The 12,316-nt window shown below is 44.4% G+C and overlaps 1 protein-coding gene across 1 annotated transcript in view; it reads left to right on the top strand.

The window, feature by feature from the left end:
- Nucleotides 1-12,316, top strand: part of LOC106581103 (protein Aster-B) — a 70,642-nt gene that overhangs the window by 41,345 nt on the left and 16,981 nt on the right. The window contains exons 3-4 of the mRNA XM_045703856.2: nt 2,329-2,542; nt 7,884-7,904. Of these exons, the coding sequence (XP_045559812.2) occupies nt 2,426-2,542; nt 7,884-7,904 (138 nt within the window). The 5' untranslated portion in view covers nt 2,329-2,425. The remainder of the gene's footprint in view (nt 1-2,328; nt 2,543-7,883; nt 7,905-12,316) is intronic.

The raw sequence follows: 12,316 nt of genomic DNA, 5'->3' as shown, positions 1-12,316 counted from the left end.
GCGCCCAGCCACACAGATCATTGACAGCTAGGCCTTTTGATACCTCCGCCTTCATTGTGAGTAGTGCCCATCCTGGCTGCAGTCAGAGCCTCCCTGGGATTCTGTGGGTGCATCCGGAATGGCACCCAGTTCCTTATATAGTGCACTACCGTTGACCAAAATCAGTGCATTATCAAGGGAATAGGGTGCCATTTGGGACATTGCCTGTGCAGGCTGGTCTCAGAGACGGAACATAATAAACAGGTTAACCTGTGGTTCAGGAAGGGAAGCATCCCTCGCTCCACTCCTCTAATCCTCCTTTCCTCCTCTCCTCTCCTCCAGTCCTCTCCTCCTCTTCTATTAGTGCTGCATGTTTCGCTACCTCTATCCGTTCATCTATAACGTAGGCAGGTGAGTTTGACTGAGTCAGAAGCAGAGGCCATTGGGTAGGCTGGAGATGGCAGAAGATGGAATAGATAGAGAAAGATTGATGGAGGGAGCGCAAAATGAAAGAGAGAGAGAGAGCGAGAGAGAGAGAGAGAGAGACTGGCACTGTAGTCCTTGCTACAGTGTTCTCTGGTAATCTTTTCAGCTTGTGTTCAAATTGACTATTGCACCATAACTCAACTGAATATCAACATTATAATAACCATGATGCTTAACTGTCCCTGTTACTCTTAGGCTCTGCTCATGGACTTGTTCTCATCTGTCCAGATTAGTTAGAAAAGCATGAAAATGGGATTGCAGAAAAGCTATCCGATAAAGGTTTAAATGTCAATGTCAGGAGGATTAAGTATAATTATATATTTCCGCAGGATCCTTTTTCAGTGTGTATTTCCACGTACACCCCGGGGGAAGGTTTCTCCTGGCTCTTTAAATATGCAGTTTGTTGTTCATACATCTCAATAAGCAGCAGTAGGATATGATATCCATTATCTGACGCATGGTTTTCACTCATTTTCATGACTGACGTAGAGTATGTGATCTGTTTTTGACCATGCTATTTTCTCTGGTGCTAGCTGCTGCTGCTGTTGTTATTGGTCTCTGGGTTATGTGGGCTAGCTGCTGCTGCTGTTGTTATTGGTCTCTGGGTTATGTGGGCTAGCTGCTGCTGCTGTTGTTATTGGTCTCTGGGTTATGTGGGCTAGCTGCTGCTGCTGTTGTTATTGGTCTCTGGGTTATGTGGGCTAGCTGCTGCTGCTGTTGTTATTGGTCTCTGGGTTATGTGGGCTAGCTGCTGCTGTTGTTACTAACTGTGTTAGTGGGTGGCTTTCAAGACTATTTGCCGTGATGTAACGTGATTACTCACTCTGGGGATGAATGGAAGCATGGGCCTCAGTCTTTGCATGTTACTCTAGTAGGCCTAGCATTGCCTGTGTGACGGGAACACATTCGCATAATTTGCATGGCTTACATTTAAATAAGGTATTTAAATGAACAGAAGAGTTCTACAATTAGTTCCTCAATGTTATTAATGTAATGTCTGTTATTTTTTTTGTCATGGGTTTTGCTCCAGCCCTACATTCACAAACAGTGCAGAATATGTAGTTTCATGATCAATCAATTAATCAAATGTATTTATAAAGCCCTTTTTACATCAGCAGATGTCACAAAGTGCTATACAGAAACCCAGCCTAAAACCCCAAACAGCAAGCAATGCAGATGTAGAAGCACAGTGGCTAGCAAAAACTCCCTAGAAAGGCAGGAACCTAGGAAGTAACCTAGAGAGGAACCAGGTTCTGAGAGGTGGCCAGTCCTCTCTTGGCTGTGGCGGGTGGAGATTATAAGAGTACATGGCCATTTAAGGGCAGATTGTTCTTCAAGATGTTCAAACGTTCATAGCTGACCAGCAGGGTGAAATAATAATCACAGTGGTTGTAGAGAGAGCAACAGGTCAGTACCTCAGGAGTAAATGTCAGTTGGCTTTTCATAGCTGAGCATTCAGAGGTTGAGACAGCAGGTGCGGTAGAGAGAGAGAGAGTCGAAAACAGCTGATCCAGGACAAGATAGCACGACCGGTGAACAGGTCAGGGTTCCCTAGCCGCAGGCAGAACAGTTGAATCTGGAGAAGCAGCACAACTAGCATACTTAAATTCACACAGGACACCAGATAAGACAGGAGAATTACACCAGATATAACAGACTGCCCCTAGCCCCCCGGCACATAGACTATTACAGCATAGATACTGGAGACTGAGACAGGGGGGGTCTGTGGCCCCGTCCGACGATACCCCCAGACAGGGCCAACCAGGCAGGATATAACCCCACCCACTTTGCCAAAGCACAGCTGTAATTAAGAAGTCAAATTAATTATCTCTCTCCCTCTCTCTGTCTCTTTCTCACCCCCAGCACTGCCAGTAACTCCAACAGGAGCACGCCCGCTTGCTCGCCCGTCTTGCGTCCTAAACGCTCACCCACGCCCCAGAGCCTGGAGCCTGGTGAGAACATGGTGGAGAAGGGCCACTCTGACCACTCCTCTGACAAGTCCCCCTCCACCCCCGAGCAAGTGGTACAGCGAACCTACTCTCTGCAGTCCGCCCGGAGCGGAGGCAAGAACTCCAAGGTGAGCCTCATTGCGCAGGTGGACCATCTCTGTCTCAGGGCTCTCCTCTTTCCACCAATCACAGTACAGCACAGTACATGATCATTGTCCTCCTCCACCAATCACATTACAGTACAGTACAGGATCATAGTCCACCTCCACCAATCACAGTACAGTACAGTACAGGATCATACTCCTCTTTCCACCAATCACACTACAGCACAGTACAGGATCATAATCCTATTCCACCAATGACACAACAGTACAGTACATGATCATTGTCCTCCTCCACCAATCACACTACAGCACAATACAGGATCATAGTTCTCCTCCAACAATCGCACTACAGTACAGGTCAGGATCATAGTCTCAAATAGTACCTCCAACAGTGTAGTTTTCAAAATGACTTGATCAACACACAGTGCATTCATAACTCACAAATAAATCATGGCAGCCTGGCCTATCACTTCAGTTCAGCAAGATATTTGTATCATCCCTGAACACCTCTTCCAGTACAATCTGAAATCAACATTTATCTGGTGAGGTGATACAGGGGGATTCATTTTTACCCGTGACATAATGTCTTGATAACCTCCAAATGTTGCCAGTAAAGTCTTATTGTCTTCTTGTATTCCATAAAACATGTTCTATAAGAAATAGTCAACAAGAAGGAGTGAGATATAGTCATATCTTGTGAAATGACATGGTTTTATCAGCTTTTATTTGCCATTTCAAATTGATTTTACCCCACATACCTCAGCATCGGCACACCATACTAAATCAAACATGCCATCCTCATGTAGCTCCAATTTACAGATGTACAATGTACTCCTGATACACCGTGCTGTCTCTGATAAGGTAATGTCCAACTCCCATCATCAAACTATAGGTCAGATCCAACTGTCACTCTGGTACAAATGGCCAATCATAGACTGAGTAACGAGACCCTCAGCACATCAATTGTAGATAAGGACCCATTATCATCAGCAAAGACGCTTATACCACACATTCACCCTATTCTTCCCCTATCACCTCCCTCCCTCACTCCCTTTTTCCCTCTATCCCTCTCCCTCCCTCCCTCCCTCCCTCCCTCCCTCCCTCCCTCCCTCCCTCCCTCCCTCCCTCCCTCCATCCCTCTTTCCCTCCCTCTCCCTCCCTCCCTCCCTCCATCCCTCTCTCCCTCCCTCTTTCCCTCCCTCCCTCCCTCCCTCCCTCCCTCCCTCCCTCCCTCCCTCCCTCCATCCCTCTCTCCCTCCCTCCCTCCCTCTATCCCTCTTTCCCTCCCTCCATCCCTCTCTCCCTCCCTCCCTCTATCCCTCTTTCCCTCCCTCCATCCCTCTTTCCCTCCCTCGATCCCCTGGTCCTGTCAGAGCGGCATTGTAATAATCACAGGCAGGGTGCTCAGTCAGCCCTCTCCATCGCAGCACTCAGTCATTAACTGTAGCTAACTGTAGCTATCTCAACTCTGCAAGGCTTGTTCTGACACAGGGTAGTAGGCAGGTGAAGAGGCTGCAGTCTCGCTTCTCGTTCATCAGCGTCTGAACTGAAGAGTAAGGTAGCAGAGGGAAGGACAGGATCTTTGACTGTGGGTAACTAGGCTTACATCTCAAGCAAGACATGAACATGATAATATTGGGTGATATATTTAGTAATTTCCTCCTCTGAATATCTTGTTGTTGTGAAGTGATAAGGAGCGTGGTAGTTGGTGGTCACGGCTCTCTCACCTCTCATCCGTTTCCCCTTCACTCACTGCTCACAGTGCTCCCCAGTCCTTGTGGTGTCAGACGCCTGTTGCTTTTGTTGTCATTGTGTTCTCCTCTTCTCTCATCCTTTTTTCTTCTTGACAAAGAGCGCTTGCTTTCTCTTACTTTCACTGCCGCCATATGAAATGTCTGTGATCTGAAACTGACTGTTTTCAACTCTTTTTGGTTCTTTCAGCTGTGGTGTCTTGCAGTTTTTTGGTTTCTGATTTCTTTGTTCTTCTCCTGATGCATGCTAGTCTCACAAGCGACTTTCCAAAGTAAGCATTACTCTTTTCTGTTCTTTACACCCCCACCCCCACCTCACCTCCGTGTCTTGTGAGCTGTCGTGTGCCCCCCCCCAACCACATCTTCCATCTGAACACACTCCAGATGGCATCCATGTTGCTATGACCTTTTCCTCTACCCCCCTCTGCCACCCTTCCTCTCGTCTTCCTCCCTGCCGGACTGCTGGCTTTCAGACACGTTTCGGGGCACTGTAAAATTCCTTCTGCATCCCTTTCTACCACTCGTGTGTGACATTAATTTCTGATAAATCCTGAGACTAGAGCTTTCTACATCAGAAGCTCCTTTTCTCTTCCTCGCACCACAAGCCCAGAATACACCGCTCCTCTCCTCAGACAAGACAGCAGCAGAGTCCGTGTGTCATGGGTTAGTTAGAGCATTTTCATGTAAGGACCCCTTGATGCACGTCAGTACATTCTCTGCAATCGGCAGCATTCAGCTTTGTCACGGACTATGAGACAGGCAGACAGGATGATGTTAATGGGAGCCAAGTGACATTCAGTCAGTTGAGTTGGTGTTCAGGCGGTGTCCGGCCCGTTTCACAGCACACCCAGTCGATGACATCACCCCTCAGGCCCGTGGTGTGGCCGAGTGCCAGCCCTCTCTGGCCCCACATGAGCCCCTGGCCCGTGGTCAGCAGGAGTCACATGACCCTGGCACTTTGTGCAGTCGCCCAGGCAACGTGAGCTCTGTCACCCTAGTCTAATGCAATCCAGATAACACACAGGCAGGTGGAGAGAGAGGGGCTCCTCTCTGTAGAGGACCTGGGCCGGCGGTCCCACACTAATTAACTGACTGGCCACTCACGACTTTGCTCAGTCTCCCACTGTCACCAATCAATGAGGCTGTTTATGGAACCGTAAACAGTGAGTAGCACTAAAGCGAGGGTACATAGAGACTCAGCATGAAGACCCATCCATCTCAGACCAAAACACTGAGACATGGACACATCATGAAAGTAGAGTTAGATAGTACAATAGTGTGTCTTGGATCGTTTAGTGTGGTGGCCTAGTACTGTTAGTCCACTTGCAAATAAAAACCAAAGCCTTTTCCCCTTTCTTGTTGTTCAGCTCTTTCCTTCATGTTGGTTAACTCTTCATCTTCTCTTTAATTTCCTTTCAGTATGACAGACTAAACCTGATTAAAGTAAGCATTTCCTTTTGCTTTCATTTGCCCTTTAACCCCCTAGTCCGATTTGACCTGTGACCTCCTCTTCCCCTCCTCTGTAAATGTGTGATGTCAGTCATCGCCCCTAGCTGTCTCTACCTCCTCTCTCAGACCGGAACTTCTTCCTCTCCTCTCTCTCCTCCCTCCTTAAAGTGTTCTCTCTGTTGAAGACCTGTCAGTTGGACCACCATTACAAACACTGCTGTGCTCTGGCCTTGCCAAGAGTCTCACCAGTAAGACGTACTGAAGTAAAGTCATGATTGTTTCTGAGGAAATAGAAGTCACTCCTTTTGTACAATGTTATATATCAAAATGTTGATAAAACATCTCAGTTGGTAGAGCATGGTTGGTTGTGGGTTTAGTAGTTGTGGGATTGTGGAATTTAGCAGTTGGTTGTGGGTTTGATTCCCACGGGGGACAGGTACAAAAAACTATGAAAATGTATGCACTCACTACTGTAAATCTCTCTGGATAAGAGCGTCTGCTAAATGACTCAAACGTAAACATTTCAAATAATATCTAATATTGTTGTTGCTTAAAGCACTTTGAGATTGCAATGAAAAGCGCTCTAAAAGTTTAACAAATAATAATAATGAATAAATAATAATAATAACCATGGTTCATCACCTGAGGACATTCATCTTTTTAAATCTGAATAACTGGGTCAGTTCTGTGGGGGTCTTCTTGGCCACAGGAATGTTGAGTTCAGGTTTTTCTTTAGGCCTGTTGTACTGGGTGGATCAGGCCTGCTCAGTTCTGTTCCTCAGAACTAGATTGTTGTTCTAGTGTTGTTTGAAGATATGGGGGTTATACCTGATAGGTTTGTCTGGGTTACAGCTAGCGCTGGTCAGTTCTGGTTTGGTCCGGTTGGTTGGGATGTGTAAAGTAGTTAGTCGTTCCAGGCCTTTCTGATCCTCAGGGGAATCCAGGCCAAGACACTACTACCGTACAGAAGCTCTCTCTGTTACGCGGTCCACTTAATCAGTGGGTGTTAACCTGCTTCTTAGTGCTGCTGACACACTTCCCCAGACACAAATGTGCTTCGTGGGGGAGGCAAACATTTGATTTAGACACTCATGCAAATTACACACGTGTAGGCTATAAAGATGCACTTACAAACATGCAATTACACAAACTCCAAAACACTTGCACAATGGCATGCACACACACTCACTCACACACTTTGCGGACACCTTAAAGCTTAAATCTTCTCTCTCACGCCTCTGTCACCTTCAGAGGAGATTATCCCTGTCCACGTCAGAGCCCAGAGTCCAGGGACATGACTGGGGCCTCACAACTCTCAGACAGGAAACACTACACGCTTATCTGATAGCTGAAATATTTGAACATTATCTACATTCACATCTCCGAAGGATTGATTTACAATAGTAGTCTCGCACCAGTATGCCTCTTGTATGTTTTCACTGAAATTACAAACCACATTTTTTGTTATTGCCTGGTTAAGTTTATTATTATTTATGTTTTAATGGCATCAAGAGGAAGCGGTGACATATTTTGTAACCACTAAAATCATGGTTGATTATCCTGCCCTTTCTCCACCCACTGGATGGTCCCTAGCATGCATCCCTCTCTGATCACAATTCTGAGACATATTACACTCTCTTTATAGCCCCATAAAATAGAAGCAGGTGAGTTATGGTGCTTTCAATAACAGTGTGTATACTGCCCTCTGCTGTTAGAAAATATACAACACACAGCAGTACACAATTCACCTCCATACACAAGCATTTAGAAGCAACTCTAAATCATTAATAAATAAACACCTAGAAACAAAGATGGACATATTGTACCACACACAACCCCAATCCACCATCTGCTTAGCAAATAGCCATGTAAATTAACATTTGTGAAGCCCAGAAATCAATGAAAAGGCCAGCTAAAATATGTGACAAGCTCAAAGGGATATAACTGTTGGATATCAGCGGAGGCCTGAGTTTATGGTAGGAGGTGCCCACCCAGAGGTTGACATTCACACCTTCTATAAATACCCACTGTCTGTTTTTATCATCCCCTGGCCTCTATGTGTTTATGATATTGAGCCCTGTGGCCAAGTGTTGTTGTGTTCTTGTCTCATTGACTTACAATTGTCTTTGTTCTCTCCACTCTGCATCGCTCCTCACTGTCTACAGAAGAGCCAGAGCTGGTACAACGTAAGTTTCATCCTCTTCTTACTCTTTTTGTTACAGTTTTTTACAATCGCTAGGACCGAGTTCTCAATACTTAGGTCACTTTTTCAAAACTCTTCACACGGTTCTCCTAACCAACTTTCAGCTTGGCACAGCAGTTACTTTCACATCCAAAACTACCAAAACACTTCATACATGTCTCAAATCAACAAATTATTCCATAACACTAGCAAAGTTTGTCACCCAACAAGCACACTTTGTCACTCATAAAACAATGACCTAAACAACACTAACAACAGGTAGCACTACACAATGTTTTCTTTTGTCAAATGTCTTTACAAAACAAGTATGATACCTCTCTACTGGTTAGAATTCACTGCAGTATATGTTACAGGAATGAATCAGACATGATGTAATATGCTTCAATATGTTTTATGTCATTTTTTGGCATTGAGAGATTCCAAAATACAAGAATTTGTATATACACCATCTACCCATACAGATACAGTAGCAATGCTAGTCAACCCTGTCGTCTGCATTTGGTCACAGGTTCTCATCCACATCACATCTTATGTCATCTTGGGCAATACACCTAGGAAATAATATTTTGGCATGCCTGGTCCATCCCTGGAAATCTTCTGCAGATATGTCCAGGCATCCAGCATTCATTGCATCCAAAAGGGACATTTGATCATGTGGATGGTGGTCATAAACCTTCCACCTCCATGATTAAAATAATTCCTTTTTGGGGTTGAGGAATGTTGGGAGGAAAAGTTGGGAGGAAAAGTGACACCATCCTGCGATGGGCTGCAAACCACTCTGTGACTGCACGGGAGTGATGAAATTCCACATTGTCCCATACAATTGCAAACGTTGGTTGATTTCGACTCACTGCAACCCTTTCCTCACCTGGCACAACCCTTCCATAGAGGTCATCCAGGAATGAAATGAGACGCTCGGTGTTGTGTGGCCCAATTAGCGGTTTGTGTAACAGCAATCCATCAGAGGATATTGCTGCACACATTGTGATGTTGGCACCCCTCTGGCCCGGGACATCCACTGTGGCTCTTTTCCCAATCACATTCCTTCCTCACCACCGTGTTCTGGCCAGGATGAAACCAGCCTCATCCACAAAGATGAATATGTGGGGTTTGCCTGGCTTCAATCTCCATGACTCTCTCAAATAAATCCACAAGGCAACATAAGAGTTAGGCTATTACGGTAGTTTACATTACACCTAAAAACATGTCATTGTGTGCCCTGCCCTGTTTGGTTTGGTTCAAAACCAGTTCTGTATTTTATAGTCATCTTACCTGGACATATTGGTTCCTGAGTTGCTTGACTCGTCCAGAGTTCCTCTTAAAGGGGACAACTGCTTCATCCTGACTTGATGTTGTTTCAGGACTCTAGAAATATTTGTTATGCTTACATTGTGAATATTTCCAAATGTAATGTTGTCTGCCAACAATCTCTGTGAGTTTTATGCCATTGTTTCTGATGACCATATCAACGATTGCAGTTTCCTGCACAGCAGTGAAAATCTACCTCTCCTGCCTGTGGTAGGTAACCGTTGGGTCCTACGCAGAAATACAAAAACAATTACACACAAGTGGGTTTGGAGGCTTTGCTCAATTTACTTCTGTAATGTGCAGTTCAGTCAGATGCCCTTACAGAATGCACATTTGCACATTTGCCAGAAATTTCTCACAATAGATTCCACTGTTGAGCGTTGCAGATTTGGCTGCACTCTCAGACCAGCCTCTCTCATTGATAGACTATGATTTATTACATGATCAATTATAGTAGCCCTAATCTCATCTGAGACTACAGCTCTTGATCTTCCTCTCAGTCTTCTTCCACCACCCATATGTACTCCTCTCCCTCTCCCAGCCACGCTTCTTCCTCGGTCAGCCACTTCTCTATCTCTGGCTGGGTCCATGTTTACATTACAGTACAGCATTATTCCTAAGATGTACCCTTTTGTATAGATGGTAATGAAATTGAAAGACTAACACCTGGGTAGGTGTTCAGCTACAATGGGAATCAGCTGTGGTTGGTCTAATTGTTTTGATAGTATTTCATTTTTTAGATTTGGAATATATTTCAATACGGTATTACTGTAGAAATGTAGTAAATTGCTGTCTTATTCAATTTTGTGTTATGTTTGGTTTTGAACTTAAGTTTAACAGTTTTGAAAAGAGTATGTGAACATGTGCAAATTGGCTTGAAGGTACATAGAGTTTTGGTGGTGGTTGTGTCTGAGTGAGAGTTCATGACATTTGAAAGATGTAGTCATTGAATGCATTTTGTGCCAAAGCAATGAAAAATGATCCACAGTTTAGCCCACATAGACTGCTGTTGTCCTCACTGTGAAGAGTTTTAAAAAAGTGATCTTAGTATTGAGAAATGGGTTCTAGCAATTGTAAAAAAAATTAAAAAAAAAAGTAAGGTGTGTGTGTGTGTGTGTGTGTGTGTGTGTGTGTGTGTGTGTGTGTGTGTGTGTGTGTGTGTGTGTGTGTGTGTGTGTGTGTGTGTGTGTGTGTGTGTGTGTGTGGGTGTGTTGTGGGTGTGTTGTGGGTGTGGGTGTTGTGGGTGTGTGTGTGCATGCGTGCTTTCGAATGTGTGCGTGTGTGTGTGAGGTTACGAGGTTAAGGGTTCTAGACCCTGATTAGAATCACACAAGGGTATATTCCTAAGGTCACGTTCATATGGAGCTCAGGCTTACCCAGGAAGCTAACCAGTGGGATTTACATTACAGTTCTAGGAGTCTAGGGTTACAGTGTGATGGCATGCTGAATTAATAAGACAAATTACTGAGGATTAATAAAAATGTAATGTTTTGCACCATTTTGTTGCAACTCCCATACCTTACTACAGATGTGATTCATAGATGAATGTTGACAGACAGAAGCATCTTGTAGCGAAAGTATGGTGACAACCTGAACCAGTGATCTCAGACCAACACCAAGACCATTACACCAAGAGGTCCTGACTTAACACAAGGTTTCCAGACAGTGTACTAAGAGACAAGGTTGCTACATTTTAATGGGGCTGTAATTAATTCCTTTCGTTATAATTCTTCTTAAACAGCCAAGTAAATCTACTTGATGGCTCAGTTGGCCATCTGTGAGAAGTGTTTTGATACCCTGATATGGTGTTATTATAAAGCCATTGTTTCTCCTATGGTGTCTCTGTGGGACTCCATTTTCTTTTCCCTTGTTCTGTTGTTTTATTCCTTTCTTTTCTTGTTATTTGTGTCTATATATTCCCCTTCTCTCCCCAGCATGAAAGACAACACATCCTGAGAGTAAGCATGACTTGTACTCTTGTGCAATTTTTCAAATATCTTTCTGCTTATTCCTTCTTCTTGGATCGCTTGACTGGTCTCTCTTTCCACTAGTCTGCTCCTCATCCCTCATTCATCAGTACGTTGTTTCCACCTGAGAGCGAAGCCACAATATGCAGCACTTTGGGGTTAGATGACCCAATGCCATGGCCACATTGTGGTTGTGTTTTGAAAAATAACGTTGTCAAAATGGCTGCTGTGTAAAGAGGGACTATAGGCTACTCAGAGCTGTGATGGTGGTGACGCAATGGGTGTATTCATTAGTCGGAGGCCGTTGCAAAATGTTTGGTCTGCTGCGAAAATTTCAGCAACGGAAACTGTTTACTCCAAATGGGGGGAAAAAAATGTTTTGCCACGAAAACGAGAGTTTCTATTGGACAAATTCAGGTATATCCCTCCCTGTTTCACTCCCTCCCTGGTTCCTAGAGTAAACGGTAAACCATTTCCATTTTTGCAACAGGCCATACTTTTTGCAATGGTCTGCGACTAATGAATACACCCCAGGTTGTAACAAGTCTGCTCAGTGTATCATACTAAACCCACAAACCATGTGGTCAGTGTCTGGAGCAGCCCTGAATGCCTTGAATGACAGGAGAATGGAGCATGGGACTGGTTAGCATGTTCCAGTCCTCCCAAGTCTTCAAATGTGCTCGTTTTGTCATTATGGCCACATTGGGTATAGTTGGGCATTGTTGCTTAGTGAAACTTGAAATGGAGATTCTCCAGAATGTTTAGAAGAATTATGGTCCACATCTAATGCTTTCTGATACTCTCCTCTAGCTACTTAACTTAATTTCTCTCCTGTTCTACCATTACTAAACGAATGCATCATAATACCAATCTGCTCCCAGAAACATTAACTAACACTAACTATGTAATTATGCCTAATCTCTGTTCTGGACCATTGCAACGTGTATTGGTATGTGTCTGATGTAGTGCTTTACCTGAGGGTATGGTAGGCTATGTGGTTGGCCATGTCACAGTCACTGTGTTTCTCTACATGGCAATGATGTTCTCCCATGGCACTGAACCTACTGTGATTACATCACAACCGTCCTGATATGAGGTCTGAGCCCAGTAGAGACACACA

This window comes from Salmo salar, chromosome 20 (genome assembly GCF_965601325.2).
Source record: "Salmo salar chromosome 20, fSalSal1, whole genome shotgun sequence".
NCBI classification, from domain to species: Eukaryota; Metazoa; Chordata; class Actinopteri; order Salmoniformes; family Salmonidae; genus Salmo; species Salmo salar.
Note: the sequence above shows the minus strand (reverse complement) of the source record. Positions and strands in the feature narration are given on the sequence as shown.